The sequence below is a fragment of the Ambystoma mexicanum genome, chromosome 12 (assembly GCF_040938575.1).
Source record: "Ambystoma mexicanum isolate Mex_15411 chromosome 12, UKY_AmexF1_1, whole genome shotgun sequence".
NCBI classification, from domain to species: Eukaryota; Metazoa; Chordata; class Amphibia; order Caudata; family Ambystomatidae; genus Ambystoma; species Ambystoma mexicanum.
Genome location: NC_090936.1, coordinates 45,971,581 through 45,990,208, shown reverse-complemented (window position 1 = coordinate 45,990,208; position 18,628 = coordinate 45,971,581). Strand labels below are relative to the sequence as shown.

The 18,628-nt window shown below is 46.3% G+C and overlaps 1 protein-coding gene across 9 annotated transcripts in view; it reads right to left on the bottom strand.

Moving 5' to 3' along the window:
• The window catches only part of FRMD4A (FERM domain containing 4A), an 897,536-nt gene that overhangs the window by 205,531 nt on the left and 673,377 nt on the right, over nucleotides 1-18,628 (bottom strand). For all 9 annotated transcript variants that reach the window (XM_069627926.1, XM_069627924.1, XM_069627927.1 and 6 more), the window contains exon 7: nucleotides 6,980-7,002. In XM_069627926.1, coding sequence (XP_069484027.1) covers nucleotides 6,980-7,002 — 23 coding nt within the window. The remainder of the gene's footprint in view (nucleotides 1-6,979; nucleotides 7,003-18,628) is intronic.

Genomic DNA, 18,628 nt, shown 5'->3' with positions numbered 1-18,628 from the left:
GACAAGTCCCTGGGTCTTCCTGTGAGAGCAGACTTTCTGTGCAGCCCCTGCGGCATCTTCTGATTTCTAGCCCTGCTTCCTTCCCCTTCTTGCTTGCGTGCCAGCTCTCTGCACAGGACCGCTCCAGCGGGAGCTTCCCCGGGCCAACTGCAGCCCACAGCCAGCATTTTTTCTCTTTTGCTTGTCCGGTGTGTTTGGCCTTGTCATGACAGGTGCTGCGCGTCCCCGCAGCCTCAAGCGGCTTCTCCTCTCTGGCCTGGGCTCCGTCTCTCAGTCTCCAGCAGCCTTGGGGAGCAGCTCGCCACCAGCGAGCAAGGGATTCCCGCTGTCCGCCCCTAACCTCAGGCCATGGACCGACTTCGTCCTCTAGACCATGTTATCTGTGTTTCCCTCGAATCTATTGGGTTACTTCAATTCCCGTGCTGCTCTGCTCCTGTGCCGTGTGGTATCTAGGACTGTTCTTTCTCTTTTAGTCCCTTGTCAGTTTTTATTAGACTTCCGTGACCATTCTTGCACAGAGGTCTAGAACGTTCCTCTTTCTTCCCTGGGTCACTCTTCATGGCTCCAGAGTGCCACCTTTTCCCACTCCCTGTATTGGTGATGATCTTCAGGTCTTTGATTATCTTCTTCATGTCAGTACCAAAGACAGTCATTCGGTTTGTATTATCCCTACTCTTCTTCGTCCCGGTACTAGAGATATTAGTGGTTTGATGCATGGACATAGGGAAGGTTACAGGACTAGAGGAAGGTAAGGACCTTCTTGTAGCCCAGCGGGGGAATCCCTCCCCACGAGATCTTCCTGCTGATACTCCCGCCAACCCCTGGGGACTATCGGGTAGCAGCCTCACCTCTCTGGCCTCATAGAAAGGGTCTTCCCCTTGGGGAGAAGGAATGACATCACAGGACTCGTCACATGTCCCAATTGACCCGCAACCTGCTGTACACACTTGTAAACAATGGTTATGTTACCCAATACCACATGGTTTGTGTTACAGCAAAATCAACTTTTCTTTTTTGTAAAGCAGCCAGCAAGTGTGTACAGTGTTTCTTGTCCAAATGCACCTGCAAATAAATACAAAAACTGAAAAGCTGCATTGGGCGAGTGCCTACTCGCGCGGTGTATCGCATTCTTTCCCCCCCCCCCAGCACAGGCTGTGAATATCACACTGGCAGTCACACCTCTCTCAGCACGCGCTCCTAAGACTGACAGCAATGCAGAGAATGTTCAACTCGCCTCCATCCCCCACCCTGTGAAAGGTACACGGCAGGCCCCCGGCGACAGCAAGACAGACGTGATTAACATGAGAGACTCGGCGCACAGGCCTTCCCTGGGACTACTTTGCTGGTGGCGGCAACCAACATAGACCACTGTTCAGCAACTTTGAATAAAATCGCGTTATTATCAGTTCCAGCAGGTAGCCCCACCTCGCGCACCCATCATGACATCTTCAACATTTCCGTCGCTGACTCCACCTGTCCTCTTCTAACCTCCGACAGGTAACAAAAAAAAAACTAAAAACCATTCAAGCCCGCGGAATTCCGCTGCAGTTATTTTGGCAGAAACAGAAAGGAGAGCTTAAGGTATTTGGTTGGACAATAGTCGTGTTTGGGGACTGTTGGGCAAAGAAAAGGCTGCGTAAGCCCCGCACTTCCGCTACGCCATTATGGCTGTTTTGGCCCCCCCACTCCTGCTGTGTGTCTGCACGGATTATGGGGGGTTTATGCCCCGCATTCCAGGGGGACTTCCATTGGTAGCAGTCCAGTCATGCACACGGCATTCCACACTCAGGGGGGTCTTTTGCTGAGAGCTATTTTCCTACGTTATAGTTCAGCCCGTCATTTACTATAATGTTTCAGTCATCCCTGGTTATGAAAAAGAGGGCGGGCTTGTTGACTATTAAAATCAAGTTGTGCTTCTGATGGACCAAACATTGGGCAATTAATCTGCATAGCTTCTCGTCCTAGGCATTTTCTCGTACTTCATTGGTGTACTTGCCTCGGGAGGATAGCTCAGCGGCAACGTGCTCGCATTGGAAGCAAGACAACACGGAGCAACAAAGGTTCGAACCCCGGGTCGGCGCTTAGAAACCTCTGGGTATTAAGTGTGTTATAAATAACCATTCATATCATATCCTGAAAAAACAAATGGAATTTAAGGTGGGTGTGTCTGCTAGCCAAAGGCGATGGCAAACCTCTCCTTGTGCGCTCTTATGCCGTAGAGCGCAGTACAGCTGTCCCACTTTGGCGTCAGTGACCCTCCCAATACTTATAGTTTGGCCTTTCACATTATGAACTTGGGACCTCACTTACGAGATGAAAAGGAAAACAAGGTTTTGACTCATACATGTGAGGCAAAGTGTTAATGTATGTGAGGTACAGCATCAAAGTGCGCAATCAACTTCATGCCACGATCAACGTTCACCCCATTACAAGTTATTTCAAACATTAAGGCACTTTGTGCAAAATAAGCACAAGCTTCAAAAAGGAAACATAGAACAACACAATGACTCTCCTGTCGCACCTCGGACATCTCTCTTTTTCTAAGAAGTTGGTGGTAGAGACAAGTTATAACGAAAGCAAATACAGAATGCCCACCTTTCAACAAGTCAGAAAGACAGAAACCTAGAGAAGGGAGTGTTGGAAAGTTTTCTCTTCGAGCAAATTTCCCTCCATATTTTATGGACCCCCAAACGTTTTTTGCTTTTGTCTTTGCACTCCGTCTCGACTTTTTGCAGTGGAGTGGAGTCTTTCACTCCACTGGCCTTTTGCTCATACGTTATGGGGAAACTGATTAGTCCTTAAGGCTCCCGTTCTCACAGTCTAAGGTGATAAGTGGTATTACCCAATTTGATTGAATTTAATTGATCGAATGGTACATCTGGCTGAATTCGGCCAGTACCATTCTATCAAATTGGGTAATCAACACCAAACATGGGGAGCAGGGGTTGCGGGGTTGTCGCCCGCAACCCATGTTCGTTATTGATGGCTTTGAAGGGTTGCAGGGCTGTCCCCCGCTTTTTGAGAATTGGAGGTGAGGACAAAAAAAAAAAAGGGAAAAGGGGACCCTGCAGCGTTAGATCCGACCTGCGTAAGAGGGATGGACCTGATGCAGCAGGGTGAGGAGAAGGACGCAGACGTTCAAAAGGTTAGTGGGCGGGGTGGTGTATTGGGGGATCGGGGGCATATATTTGCAGAGTTTGGCCACAGCAAAATAGTTTTTGCAGACAAAATTAACTGCAGTCAATTCCGCTGCGGCCAAATCACACAGATCTGATAGTTACTTTTACGGGTGTGGAATGAACGACAGGTGTTATTGATTTTTAATAGCATCTGCTTTTAAGCACCCTATCTTTGGTGGCGGTGATATTTTTCAATACGTTTGTGTAAACTGCATTGTTGGCAGAAATTTAGACCAAATACATGTGGCTTTTCCCAGGGAACATTTTGTTGGTCCTGAAGAAGGCAGAGTTACCAGCTCAATTCGCCGAAACTTATGGCCAATTCAGTTAGCAGCACACTGATCTGCAAGGCCCGATGGGTATATCAGGTTACTCAAAGATTTACAAAGACCCTGGTTTGAAAGATCCCATTGAAAAGTCATAAACCCCCTCTGCTAGTTAGATAGTGAAGCTCCGATTGAGGGATATGGTGGCTGATGAAATTAAGTATTTTGCTACTTGGTTAATGTTAGTGGTTTTACTGTTTGTATTTCTTATTGGAATTTTACTTTTTTATTTAAAAAAATGTATTTATTTGTATATTTCCAAGATTAAAACATATATTTTGATTAGACCAAGAGTGTCTAAAGAATGTACTTTAGTTAAAAGAATGCTGTTGAATAACGCATGTGATTAAGATGGTAGAGACCACAGGATGATTAAGTAGACATCACTACTGTGGTTGTAGACTAAAAACTACAAGTTAACACATCACATCGAAGGAATCTAGTTAAAACGATTGCAAATAACATACATTATGCTAGGAATCATTCCTGTTGGGGAAACTGTCTCTGTTTTGTTAGTCCCTAAGGCTGTTGGTACTGGGAAACTTTTTCCCCTTTTACATGTTATCTATTTTGGGTAACTTTTTTAACATTGCACAATGCATCTTCCAATGCAGTGCAATGGAATTTCTATTGTATGACCATAGACTGCACTCAAGGGGGTATTTTGGTTATCTTGGATTTGCCCAAGGACAAACTGGTGGCAGCATTACTTTTCCTCTAGTGTTACTGTATTTTTCTTTAAGTTTACCCCGTTTGGCTACTGACTGTGGCTAGTGTCCCAACATGGCCGTGCCTCAAGGTCTTTTGTTTGTTCCTTAACCAACTTGTCTCTTGGCCTTCTTCCTGCCCTGCCAGGTCTGGAAAATCCTTTTATGGGTATGCATTGCCTGGGAAAGCTGTACTTTTCACACACTAGTGCAGGGCATGTGTGTGTGGAAGCCAGGAAGTGGTTTGGGACTAGCTGGTCCCAATGCACACACTGGTTTCAGTATGTCCGGAGTGTATGCATGAGTTTCGCCAACAGTGTACCTGATTGGACCACTGCAGGGGTTTGAGTGACCAGCAGATCTTCATTGATTGGGCTGAGTTTCTTTGCTCACCTGAGTTTTTCCATAAGAAGAGGAGTCTTGAAGCTATTCACCCGAGATCCTCTGAGGAGCCATCCATAGAAACCGGCACAGCCGTGAAGATTTCAGAAGACCTGTGGACAGATTCTGAGAAGGCCTGGTGACAAATTTTTCTGCAATCCCAGCGTAGCCCTGTCTGGATGGTGATCTTAGAAGACCTTCATCAGTGCTTCGTCCCGTAGCAGTGGTGGGAACAACCACTCTCGTCTTCTGGAAATTCAGCAAGTTGGAGCCCTCTGACATGCTCCTGGACATCCAAGGGACAGACTAGCTCCAAATTGGGCAACTGCGATAAAAGCAACGTCATTCCAAGTTTCAGGTCGAAACTCGAGGAGTCTTCGGCTTGTCCTTCAAGAGTCCTCCTGCAGAATTTCTGCATCGACTAGGCCCAAGCTAGAGGACCAACGTCGACTGTGACATCTGTGTCCCCTGCTAGCGCTGTGCAAAGGTGACCGTCCCTGAAACCGGTGAACTTGCATCTGGTTGACTGTCCTGAAGAGTCCTGCACCAGTGCTTGCTGCATTATCGATCGACAGGAGGTTGCACCAAGCTCCTGTACCCACCCAGATCTTTTCTTGCACCCAAAGCTACGGGGCTTCTTTGACCATAACCAACACCGGGAAAACTGATCTCAGGCGACCCTCCAATGACCTGCCAAGTCTGCAGAAATACCGGAGTACGGGTGCTAAGTTTTAGCAATACTTAACTGTCACCCTATCTCCACCCTTTAAACATTTGCTAACTTTTAACACTTACCATTGTTTGGCTTTAACTAAACCTGCTGCTGAAAGTCCTCCAAAAGCTGAGCACAGTCTTATTCACTAGAATATGTCCTCTTCTGAGTTTTGGAACCTCCCTCACATCCACAAGACCCTCCTTCTAACATTTGCCCACTCCCTAAAACTATTGGAAACTTTGAGAATTTTTGGGCACAAGCCCCAATACAACTTAGGGATGGACCTTAGAAGTTAGGGCTCATATTCCTGTGGACTGTTGGTGTAATAACGATTTACTTACCCTCCCTTTCAGGTATTGGGAGGGGGTTGGGGTGAACTGAAGGTTTTACACTAACTTACTTTGATTGTATTTATGTATTTTACTATTTTAGTCTTGTGGGATATTACTACCTGCTATTAAGTCATTTTTTATAGTGTCTTTCTTGCCACATAATAAATAGACTATTTGTTTGTACTTACCTGTCCAAGTGTAATCCTTGATCGCTCACTGTGTTGGACTCATGGTGGACCTCTTCCCCACATGCACTCCTCCCGATACATAGCCTTGACCACTCTCCATGCTACCTTGATTGGTTTGGCTACAACTCCCAGAGTTGTCCCTGTTCACTATAAATAGGTTGACCTCCTAAACTCTGTCCACCAGGCCAGACTTTAGAAATGCAGTCTAACATGGGGTAACAATAGCATGACAAAACAGTAAATGGTGAGTCTCGCTTAGCTTTATAATTCTCACAGGTACAGCAGATTTCTGGGAGGAAAATATGATCGAGTTTTGTTGTAATTGTCCTGCATTTAGTTGATGTGCTTTTGGGAGTGAAAAGGGAAATGCATGGTTTGTTGGGGGTGGTGGGTGCTGTGGCAAGGGCGGAATGGTGGGTTAGTTGACACTTCATTAATTCGTCAAATGTTGTAGGAGGAGACATCGATAAACAATCTTCCATGAAGGGGTTGTGGCCGATTCTGCCAATGGCCAAAGTCACAGTTCTTTAAATTGTGCTTGAGTGACTGTGGCCTGCATTCTATGCTGCTTCTTTGCCCTTCAAACATCATCTTGTTCTCCAGCCAATCATCAAGCTCGGAATGAGTATCTAAAAAAGGCTGCATTCCTAGCTTCCATTTTTGATGTGTATGTACAGGGATTTGGTCAAGGAGATGTGAAGATGCAGTATCTTAATAAGTTCCAGTTGAGCCTACTTTTTCCCCTCCTGCACACTTTCTAATAGAATAAGAGCCCTTACCATCACCCTCTGTTGTGTGCTAGGTGACCTTCGCACCCCTTGGAGGCCCTCATCTTTGACTCAGGGCATCAACTTGGGCGGCGGTCCACTATCACAAAATAGAGCCTTGTAGCACGGACTCTACTGCTTCATTATTCAGTGGGGAAGTGCACACGTTTGTACGGCCACTCTGAGAACACAGTCCCCTCCGCCAGCCCCCACATGCAAAGAAATTGCGATAGAGAAGATGCATTTCCTATTGGGACCTGCATAGACCTTACTTCCACCATTGATCAAATACGCATAAAACTGTAATTTGAAAAGGCGAGAGGCAGCATACTCAAAATGTGCAGTTGGCTGTTTTCAGACATAGCTAATTGATGACCTGCTTACCTTGCATAGTCTCCTTTGGCTTCCTGTAAAAAGAATACAGAATCAGTGTAAGAGTTTCCTTAAAAATTGTTTTTTTAGTTTTTTTAATTAGTACTTTCATTTATTACAAACCTTTTACTTAGTTTCAACGACAGATATCCAAATGGATCACAACAAACAAAAAGAAAAAAAAAACAAAGAAAAATTCCTGCATTATTTCAAATTACTTCATTCAGAAATTCTTTAAAGTGGATAGTTCCAACCAGAATATTTGTTTTAAAAATAATCACGAGTGCAACAATAGCCATCCATTTCTCGATATGTGAATAAAGTGAGAAGTTATTTAGACAACAACTGCAGACAGAAGGTTCAATTAATCCCCTTGCCTAAAACCTCTATTTTATATTAACACATCTTAACCAAATTTAGAGTTTTTGAACAGTTGCGGTCTGGTGTTTACAATCATTGCCTATAACTATTGCATTTATTAACTATTTCTAACCAAATCAGGGGTTTAACAAGCATTACCAATGATGTTTGGTTTTTCCAACTATTGCCGTAACCATTGCATATATCAACTTATAAAACAGATTTTGTTAAGATAAGCGTCCCTTCCGAAGAGTTTTGGTTTTTCCAACTATTACATATATGAACTATTTTTACCAAACAGTGGGCTTAGTTAACAGTGATTTCCTATAAGGGTTGGTTTTTCCAACTATTTTCTACAACCATTGCATAAATCAACTTTTGTTTAGCAAATTTGGGGTTTGTTAAAATTGCTTCAATGAGGTTTGATTGTTCCAACCATTGCATAAATCAAATATTCTTAACCGAATTTAGAGTTTGTGAACAGTTGCTGTTTGGTGTTTACAATCATTGCCTATAACTATTGCATATATCAACTATTTTTAACCAAATCGGCAATGATGTTTGGTTTTGTTAAGATAACCGTCCCTTCCGAAGAGGTTTGGTTTTTCCAACTATTACCTATCTGAACTATTTTTACAAAATGCTGGGCTTACTTAACAAATAACAGGGATTTCCAATAAGGGTTGGTTTTTCCAACCATTTTCTACAACCATTGCATATATGAACTTTTGTTTAGCAAATTTGGGGTTTGCTAAAATCGTTTCAATGAGGTTTGATTGTTCCAACCATTACATACATGAAATATTCTTCAACAAATTTAGGGTTCGTGAACAGTCATTTCCAGCAAAGGTTTGTTTTTATCCGACCACTAGTTTATCAACTAATCTTAACCAAACCTGAGATTTGTAATAGTTGTTTCCAAAGAGATTTAGTTAAAAGCCATTGCATGTTGTATGTATCAGTGAATGTTTCCTAAATGTTTTCCCAGTTGTTTCCAAAGAGGCTCTGCACGTGAGTGCCTTCATTTTTGAAGTTTGAGTGAGCAATACAGAAGTTCTCAGGAGTTTTCCAGGTGGTATCAGCATATCGTTAAACCTATAGATTTTATGCTGAAATATATATTTGGAGTGGTCGGATCAGCCATATTCACCCTTACTGGGCATATATTTGGGTAAGGCATAATCTGCAAGTTTTGCAACAACAGGTTGAGCCTTTAAATTAGCTGCAAGAAGTCCTGTCGCGCATGCATAATAGTTCTCGAAATATTTGTTTCTGATGCTTGTGAATCTGCTTAGATCGAAAAGGGACGTCGACTTGGGCGTGTCTGTAACACTATGCCTACTGTGACATTTAGTGTACCTATGATCCTTCATGCATTAAGGTCTCATCCCTTTTTGATAGTCGAAAAAAAGATGCAATACTCCATGATTATCACTAGATGTCGGACTAAATGCACAGCATGTGAATCTAAGCAGATACAAGCACCAGAAATATGATTACGGTAAGTAATGTGTGCCATTTATTTCCTTACCCAGGCCTTCAAAATCTTAAGCAATCACCCAGAGCTAATGTTCCGCCGCAGAAGAACAATTAAGTCACACTGTGGAATGTGCATCCGTGCAGTGTACTCCACAAAACAAAAATTCTGGGCACAGTTATGGGGAGCATGCACAATAAACTGCCCATATAATAATTTACAACTTATGGCGTGTGATCTAGTAAAAACAGTGTTGCAGCCTTTATTTCCCAATGTGCAATATCCACAGTAAATGCAAGGGGCTTCATAGCAACTTCCACGTCTGTGTCTAATGTTTTCGGTAACATAACTTTTTTTTTTGAAGTTGTCAAATAATCACATGTGTTATCCTCAACGCATTTGCAGCAACATAAATGTTGTTTAACAAAAGTCAAATTCCGGGGCATCCACATGTATGAACACTTGCCCTAATTCAAGCTTTCAGAAGAAAGATTCAGAAATGGAAACGTAGAGGATGGTGCACATGATATTGTATAATTTCGAGAAACGGCATTCGATGGATAAAGCGACAGGCTCATAGGTGGTAGAGGACAAGCGAAAAGGGGAGACGGGTGTGAATGGGTTCATTATGGATGTGGATAATGTCATTAAAATGCATTTTCTTTAACTGTTTTCCTCCAATTTGCTACAACTGTTGTACAACACATCGTTGCGTGTGGGGTGGAGTGGAGGCAAGGAAGGACCCAGTTATGGGGTTTGAATTCAGGGGGGTATTGATGGTGAGTTGGGGGTGGTCATTACCCTGTATAATTGACAACTGCACTACGTAATGAGGTGTTAGTCTGTCGCCAACCAGTCTTTTGTTCCTTTCTATGCAGTATGGCAGCTCATGACCATTTTCAACTTGGCAACTCAAAGGGTCCGTAGGCATTGTTCAACCATGAAGCTCTGCACCCTCGCATGCCAACGTGGCAAGAGTAGGCAAAGAAAGAAGTGGGAAGAGGGAAAGTGGTAACAAGATAGCCAAGAGGCGAGCATAGGGGACTGGAGGAGTTGATGGGGAGGGGAATCTAAAATGGGCAAAAGACTATAAGGGAGGAGCGCACAGGCCACCATTTTCTGATCTGACATGCCTAGTGCGATTACGGATGTCCTCACTAACACGATTATCGTTCATTATGTAAAATGAGATCAAGTGACATGCCCTCCAGTTCTTCAAGCCTAAAACAAGCAGCACTCATAACTATTGTATTCTGCTTGCTTATTTATATAGCACTCTTAACCCCATTTGTATGGCCTCAATGCGCTTTTTCGGTTGGAACGCCCTTGGTGACCATAGCCAATGTGCTGGAAAGTTCTAAGAGGTTTGGATTTAGAAGATGTATGTGTGCATATGTTTGCTGATCTAGGAAAAGGGTGGCTATCTAGGCTCGACTAAGCAGGACTATCCCAAAGTACCTACAGTGCCCCAAGTAGCGCAGTCACTGTTCCAGTAAAAGAAGCACCGCGCCATGGAGTACTGCCAGTTCTCTACCTTTACAATTCTAGAAGGTCAGCTGCTAACAAACTGGAAAATAACTTCCCATGTGAAGAGCTTTCAGATAGTAGAAGCGGCAAGAACACTAGGTTAAGCTTGACTGTCATCTTAATGTCCACTTCCTATGAAATCTGAGGTTAAGGAGCCAGACAGCGTGGACTTTAGGGATGGCATCCCACATGAGGACACATTGCCACATGGATGTTGACAAAATGACGCAAAGGAATACATCAGCAGCCATATTGTGAACGTAGGATAGCACAGGGGCAACAGGCTGGTCTTGGAAGCAAGACCACGCAGAGCAACAGAGGTTCGAATCCCAGATCCGCGCTTAGAAACCGAACTCAGGTATTAAGCGTGTTATTAAAAAAACAAATAAATAAATTAAATAAAAATGTTTATAAAAAATTGAGAAAGGTAATCCGGGAGAGAAGAGAATATGTCAAAGTAAATAGACGATGGGAGCTAAGGAGGGGAGGTAAAGGGATGAGTTGAAAAGATAAGGAAGAACAAGAGACAGAGCGAATGAGCGATAAAGGAAACCAGAGCCACAGAGAGAACAAGAGGGAGTGTGAGAAAGAATGAGAGAGCACACAAGATAGGTGAAGGGTTTGGAAAGTTTCAAAGATGGTAGGTGGGAATTGAGGTAATGACGGAAGTGGAGAATTTGTGAATAGGCAAAGTAGAAAGGAGAGGGGATGTCAGAGGAGAAGATGAGAGAATAGGCAAGAACAGAAGAGAAGTAAATAGGAGGGCTTTGTTAGAAAGTCAGAGCGGAAATGGGGGCAAAGGGACACAAAATGAGTAACTGGCATCGAATAAGTGAAGGTGAGGAAGAAACAGAAAAAAAGCAACATTTCCTGGTCAGAGGGGAGGAGAGCACAGCAGCCATGTGCTTGTTTGGGCAGTTTGAGATGGGAATGGGGGCTGTAACAAATCGGATTTTTTTGGGAGGGGCAGAATTTGTAAAGATTACGTCCAATAGTTGCAATGGACATGGGAAGGAACAGCTCTAGAGGCAGATCAAGTCCAGTCGCTGTCCAGCTGGAAAGGGGACCTTGCGTGCTGTAAGAAGCTGCTAAAGACGGGCGCGCTGCAAGAAGCCCGCGGCTCAAAGGCTTTCTTCAGGCCTCATTTCCATGGAAAATGAGTTCTCCTTCGTGGTCTATTGAGGCAGGTCTCACCTTGGCTGGGCCTTGGAAGATTGGAATCTGCGATAGGAGTCAAGCCTCTTTCCCACTCCAGGACACCTGATATTGGGCACGTGCTTGATCCGACCATCCCGAGTTGCAAACCCAATGGAATGATTATTTCTTTTTCGTTTTCACTCCGGCTGAGACGCCTACACAGGTGACAGTTGCGGCTTTTTTTTTTTTTCTCAAAGGCGGACAAACCAGACTAAGGAGATTCCTAATCTGACTCCTTTAGTGCTGTAAGCACTGGTTGGACTTCCGTTTCCTGAAACTCAGGCATGCAAAAACTGTGCGAAGACCAAGGGGTTGATGCAAAGGCTCTTGCGGTTGCAACGTCACTTCCTGCCACCCCTTCGTTCCATTATCATCACATCAGGGACGGTGCAATATCTGTGCTTCACACAAGTGAACCGAGTGAGGTGAAATGTGTACACTTCAGTTGCACGCTACCAGGAATAGCCTGTCCCTCGAATGTGCTCCCCGTATTGGGAGGAGATCTTTTGAACACCAGGTTATTTAGTAGAATAAATGTTACCTGGCTACATAAATTCCCGCACCCAAAAAGTAATCGTACGTCCGTAGAGCCCATCCATTGAGTAAGACGAAAAATCTATTGAGTGGACCGACCACATGTGTTGTTATTTTTTTACCAGATGTGCTCTCCCTCATTCAGCTGAAAAAGTGCAGCCTCGCGTGCAAAGGATGTCAAAGGTTTTCAGGGGCTAAGCCATCCTGGTGGAACTTCCCAGGACCTGGGTACCGGGGTTCAGACCTTTACAATAATAAACACTACCTGCCCCAAAAGGGTAATCGCTGGGGGAGTGATGACACAATTCACTTCCCCCTGTGCTGGTTACTGATTCCATAACCAGTGCATGGACCTTGCACATCATTTGCAGGGTTCGAAAGGATCTTTTGAATTGCATAGTAACAGCAATTTATGGTTTGGAGTTTGGACCTGCAGTATTTCTTGCCAGTGGGTAGCATTCAAGTGCCCATTTGAAAACTAGAATGTGCACCCCCTCAAAATAGGAATGTGGTTGTTTTGTAGGATATTTTAACCAACTAAATCTTTGAGGCGGACGTGGAGATGTGTATAACGCTTGCAAAATATGCACGGAAATATAGTGGAGTGCCTCTGGCCCCCAACAAAAAATGCATTTGTTGAAATGTTTATGTAAACAAAGTGTGGCTATCTTGCTTTCTAGACAACACAAATTGACTTAAACAAATGCCCCACTCCCAAGAGAGCAGATGCGTTACTGAAGTCCATAGCAAAACATTAAAGGTGATGGCTGCAAGATTTCGATCGATGCACAAGGTCTGACATCACTCTGGGCAACCATCCAGACCATTGTTCTTCGCCTGCCAAGCCATCGCAAAAAGGGGCTTGATTGTATGTAAATCAGGCTTGTTCCCATGCCAGAAAGGGCAGTCCAGACCAACCTCCTTGGTCACATCCCTTCTGCACAAGACCACAGCTAACACAGATGTTTTGGCCTTGTTGGGTGCCACCAGTGAGGTGTAGCTTAGGTCTACAAGACCAGGAGGCTTGAGACCCACGTCTGGGCACCCCTGCCCACTTAGGGTGACTAATGCAAAACTGAAGTTAGATGGCTGGAAGGTTTTGAATTAATTATACCCTTGGACATTTTGCTGGGCAGCCCTCCAAACCGTTGATTTTTAGCCTGCTGAACCACTACACAGGTGGAAAGACCACAAGCAAATCAGGCGTGGTCCCACAACCTTTCACCCATCACGTTTTCTTGTTACGGAAGCCTTTGTCAGGGGAACCACCCACTCAATAAGTCTATACTCATCCTGCATCATGCATCCACACTATGCGTTGCAGAAATGTAGGCTTATTTTCCCATTTTGCAGGAAGCGCTTTCTTGAATCGTGGCACCTGGCTTGTGTTGGGCCTGGACTGAGCCCATGAAAGGAGGACAGACACACCGAGTGGAAGGTAACTCTTTCTTTATTCAAATACATACATGGACTGACTTGCTTCTGTCCCTTCCCCCTTTATAACGTCCCTGCTCCCGTGACGTGTTCCCACGTGGTACGGGCTTGACCTCTTAAAGGGGACGCGGTCCCTGTAGCGGTGTTGGACCGTAACATCACCCCCGGACAAAATGTCTTTGCGTCCGGCTCAACATTCCTCAACTAATCGCGCGGGCTTCTTTATGGCCCGCTGTGGTCGAGCGCTGGTACCTTCATGAGGATCTTCTTCTGGTCTCTCCATTCTCTTGGTCCGTGGCCGGGGGAAGAACTGAGGAGGCGTCCACAACGTGTCTCGCGCATCCACCGACATCATCTCAGGATCTGTGGGTTGAGGTTCTTCAAGGCTGGTCGTTGGTGCCAGCTTGAACTTTGAGCAGTTCCTTGTCGTCTCTCTTTCTTCGTTTCCAGCGGTCACCATTGTTCCTTTCACAGCAGTGACTTGGAGCGTTTGAGGAGAGAATCGGGAGTCACTCTTTCTCGCCATTGGCTGTTGGACTAAGACTTCGTCTCCTACTTGGAAGTCCTTCTGCTGAGCTCTCCGCCTTTCATTGGTTTGGGTGCAAGCTCGTTCTTTTCTCTGTGTGTCTCTCTCTATGAGTTGCATGTCGGGGTCCGGTCTGTTCATCGGGTGCTGAATGATCCTCGTGCGAACTTGGTATTTTACCATCAGTTCCGCTGGCGTCTTGTTTGTCGCTTCATGCGGCGTGTTCCTGTAGTCTCGGAGCATTCTGCACAGAGCTTGGTGGAGATCCACGTTTTCCAGCTTTGCTCTTTGTACTGTCTTTTTAATCGATGACATGAACCGCTCTGCCATTCCATTTGCTTGAGGCCAGAGGGGCGTTATTTTCTGGTGCTTAAACCCCAAATGTTTCGCCAACTTCGAGAAGTCATGACTACAGAAGGGGGGTCCATTATCAGATTTGATCATGTCCGGTATACCCCACTCGCTCACTACTTCATCGAAGATTGCCGCTACGTGTGCAAATGCTGTGGATGGTGATCTTTTGACGATGGGGAATCGTGAGTGTTCATCGATGAATAGAAGTAAATATTCTCCTGTTTCGAGGGGCCCGTAGAAATCTACTGCGAGCTTTTCCCATGGGCGCTCTGGGATATGTGTATTTGTAGGGGTGCAGGTGCCTCTTCTCTGGCTGTGCATTGGCAGGCCATGCAATTTCTCACCCACCGGTCGACTAAGGCGTCGAGATAGGGAAACCATACATGTCGTCGCAGTTGGCGCTTGGTGTTGTCTGCGCCCCTGTGGCCTTCATGTGCCGTCCTGATGATTTCAGATCTCAGGGCCGATGGGACTATTATTCTGCACCCTCTGAGAAGTATGGCGCCGTCGTGTACTGCTAGCTCTGAGTGGATCCTTGCAATCCTTTCTACTTCGTCTTGATTTGCTCCTGGGTGTGACGATAGTGCTCTCTTGTAGTCTTTCCATTTGTTGTGTTCAGTGAGTTCAATCGCCAGTGCCATGGATGGGTCTGCTGCTGTTGCGAGCGCTACCGTCTCGAGTGACATCGCCGGAGGTAGTGCGTTGTTAGTGACGTAGTTTATATATTCTATATCACCTTGTCTTGGCGTTGACGTCCCAGAGGGGTGTCTCGACAGATAGTCAGCTGGATTATGCTCACCCCCCGGTCGGTGAATGATGTGATAATCATACTCTTGTAGCCGGATGCCCCACCGTTCTATCCTGGGGGGCATTTTTGTCCTTGGGTTTCCGAACAGCGACAGGAGGGCCTGGTGATCTGTGATGAGGGTGAACCGTTTCCCGATGACGAAGTTATGAAAGTGTTCACATGCCCATACTGCGGCCAGACTTTCTTTTTCCGCCTGGGAATATGCTGCCTCAGGGGGCGCGAGTGCTCTGCTGGCATACGCCACGATGTGGCGCGGGTGAGCGTCCTTGCCATTGGTCTGGGCAAGAATGGCCCCGAGACCTACCGGGCTCGCGTCGACCACGATTTCTGTGTGCCATTCTGGGTCGAAATAGGCCAGTTTCCGTGCCTCGGCCAAGGACAATTTTATGGAATCAAATGCTTCCTGGCACTCGGCGGTCCAGGCGAAGATCATGTCCTTTTGGAGCAACTTCCGGAGGGGTTCCGTGATGGTGGCGTAGTGGGGGATATAGCGGGCGCAGTATCCGGCCATGCCCAGGAACGAGCGGACGTCGGCAATCTGTTTTGGAGCTTGCAGACCAAAGATGGTGGCCACTTTGTCGGGGTCCGGCGTCATCCCGTCAGCCGAGAAGATGTGACCGAAGAACTTTAACTTGCTTTTGCTGAATCTGCATTTCTCCACATTCAACGTGAGGCCTGCATCCTGAATGGCTTTGCACGTGGCTCGAAGGGCGGTGTCGTGCTCTTCTCGGGTGCGGCCAAACACTAGAATGTCATCGCTGTAGTTCAACGTGCCCTTGATTGGGCGTATGATCTGTTTGATTGCTTCGTGAAAAATGTCCGCCGCCGATGAAATGCCGAAGTTTAGGCGTCTGTATCTGAATAGGCCATCATGGGTGGCAAACGTGGTGATTCCTCTGGATTCTGGGTGAAGTACCATTTGGTGGTAGCCTTGGTTCAAGTCCAATTTCGAGAAGAGGGTGGACTTATTCAGTTGCACTATCATATCTTCGATGCGTGGCCCTGGGTGTCTTTCGCGCTGAATTGCTGTATTGGCCACGCGCATGTCAACGCAGAGTCTCAGGCGCCCGCCTTCTTTAGGTACTATGACCAGTGGGGATACCCACGGGGTCGGGCCCGTGGCTGGTTCAATTATGCCATCGGTCAGGAGTTGGTTGAGTTCTGCTGACACTGCCTCCTGCAGATGGAAGCCGACCCTTCTCGGGTGTTGAGGGACCGGTCGAATCGTGGGATCAATGTGGAGTTTCACCGGCGGACCTTTCAGTTGGCCCAGACCCTTGCAGATGAGAGGAAATTCTTTTTGGATGGCAGCACTCGACATCATTTCAGGTTTGGTGAGTGCCGAGGAGAGAAACAGTATTGAGTCCCTCGTTTCTGATGCCGGGTCGGTCGAGCGTATTCTGTCCCTTTCGCCGACATGTATGTCAATGAGTCCTAGGCATGACGCCGTCCTGTAGCTAAGTAGGCATCTGCCTTTGGTGGGGCTGCGAATGACATGTATGTCTGTCGTCGTGGACTGGTTGTCACGTATGAGCCGGCGGCTGAAAAATCCAATCGACTGCAGGGGGTTTGCAGCGCCCCATTGGTAGATCTTGGAGGCCGAAGGTGTCAGGGGTGGTCTATTGGTGATCTGGTTGAACTCTTTTTCGCCCATTATGTTGACGGTGGCTCCCGAGTCTACAAGGAAACAGAACTGCTGGCCTGCTATGTCGACGGGTATTTTGGGAGCTTCACGTGCCTCGCTTTCGTCCATGATGAGATTCACGTATTCGTCGTGTGCATTCAGGTGAAATTGATCCAGTTCCTGTGGATACCCTTGTGAGTCCCCTTCATACTGTGAGAGATGATCCGGAGGTCCGTCGTACTCGTCTCTGATGTGGGATACTTGCTCTTCGCCTTCATGCTCTTGCCCGTCGTCCACGGGATATGCTTCTTCGACTACTCTAACGTATCTCCGTGGGTTTTGGGCGTATGTGCGTGGTTGGTACGTCTGGAATGGGGGGTTCCTGACGGGCGCTTTGAATTGTGCGGCGATGGGGAACTTTTGCGTCGGAAACGGTCTGCCTTCTCTACAGACCGACTGGAAGTGTCCTTCCCTGCCACAGTTGCCACATCTCTGTGATATGGCGGGGCAGGCTCCTGCATGTGGGAAGGCCATGCCGCAGCGGTAACATTGGCGTTGTGTCCTCGGCGTCATGGCGTAGTTGGGATTGGCGCCTTTGTCCCCTTGTCTGGTGTGTATCGCTGCGACAATTTCTGCTCTCTCCTGTCTCGTCGACGCTGTGTTCGAGATTTGGGTTGCCTGCTTCTCCACTCTCTCTAGAATTCTGGCCATCTGGCTCACCTCTTCTATGGAGATAGGCTTTTTCAGAAGTTGCTTTTTTAGGGTTTGAGACAGACATCCTTCGATGACCCTCAGCCGGATGGCTTCGTCAAGGGAGAAGGCTTCGAATTGACAATAGGCCCCTTTTATGCGTAGTCGGGTAATGAATTCGTCGACGGTTTCATCAACTCGCTGTGTGCACAGGTTGAATATGTAACGTTCATAGTCCCTGTTCGGTTCAATGACCAACCTCTTGTTTATGGCCGCAATCAGTGTCGGAAAGTCAGCTTGCTCTGCGGGAGGAATGGTCTTGGTGAGGACTTTTATGTCGTTGCCCGCCAGATTTAGGAACATACTCCGCAGCCGAGGGGACTTGTCTTCCCCCGCTGCATCAATGAACGTGTTAAAGTCCTCTAGCCACTCAACCCACCGTGGGCCTTTGTCAGCCTGTGGCATCATCGAAAATGGGGGCGGCATGCGCCAAGCCGTCGTTGCTGTGCCGCTTGCAGGGGCGTTCGTGCTTGGTGCTCCAGAAAGGCTCTCATCTGATTTTGCAAATGTATATGGTGCAAACGTAACCCCAGCTGAACACCTTACAACACATTTAATGCATTCCACATTTTTTGCAAAGACTAGAGCAATATATAAAACATTTTAAAAGTTAAAAATTCATCATATAAAATCATGTCATAACAATACAGGATAAAGGACGACAAATACGTTTTTTATTCTATACATTAACACCATGCAGAGAAACATTCTTTGAGCCAGTTGGCCCTGGCTAAAATTTAGCAGGTGAAAAAAAAACATCGCCTCTTCTTCTCTACTGTAGCCAGGGCCGGTAAGTGCTCCCAGGAGAGATGGGGGCAACATGTACCATTGTGCCTAATAGCCATTTCCATGGTCTATCCCTTTCTATCTGAGCATTGCTACCGACCAGGATTGCTTCAAGCACAATACCAGGGGTGGTAGTTGGACAATGTCATGTTTGCGTATGTGTCGCGTGCCACAAGGCATTGCATCTCAGTGTTGCAACCATATGAATCAACCCAAACATGTCCTGCTCGGCTAAGTATTGATCACGCGCCCATTATTCTTAATGCATCTGATTCAAAGCTAGG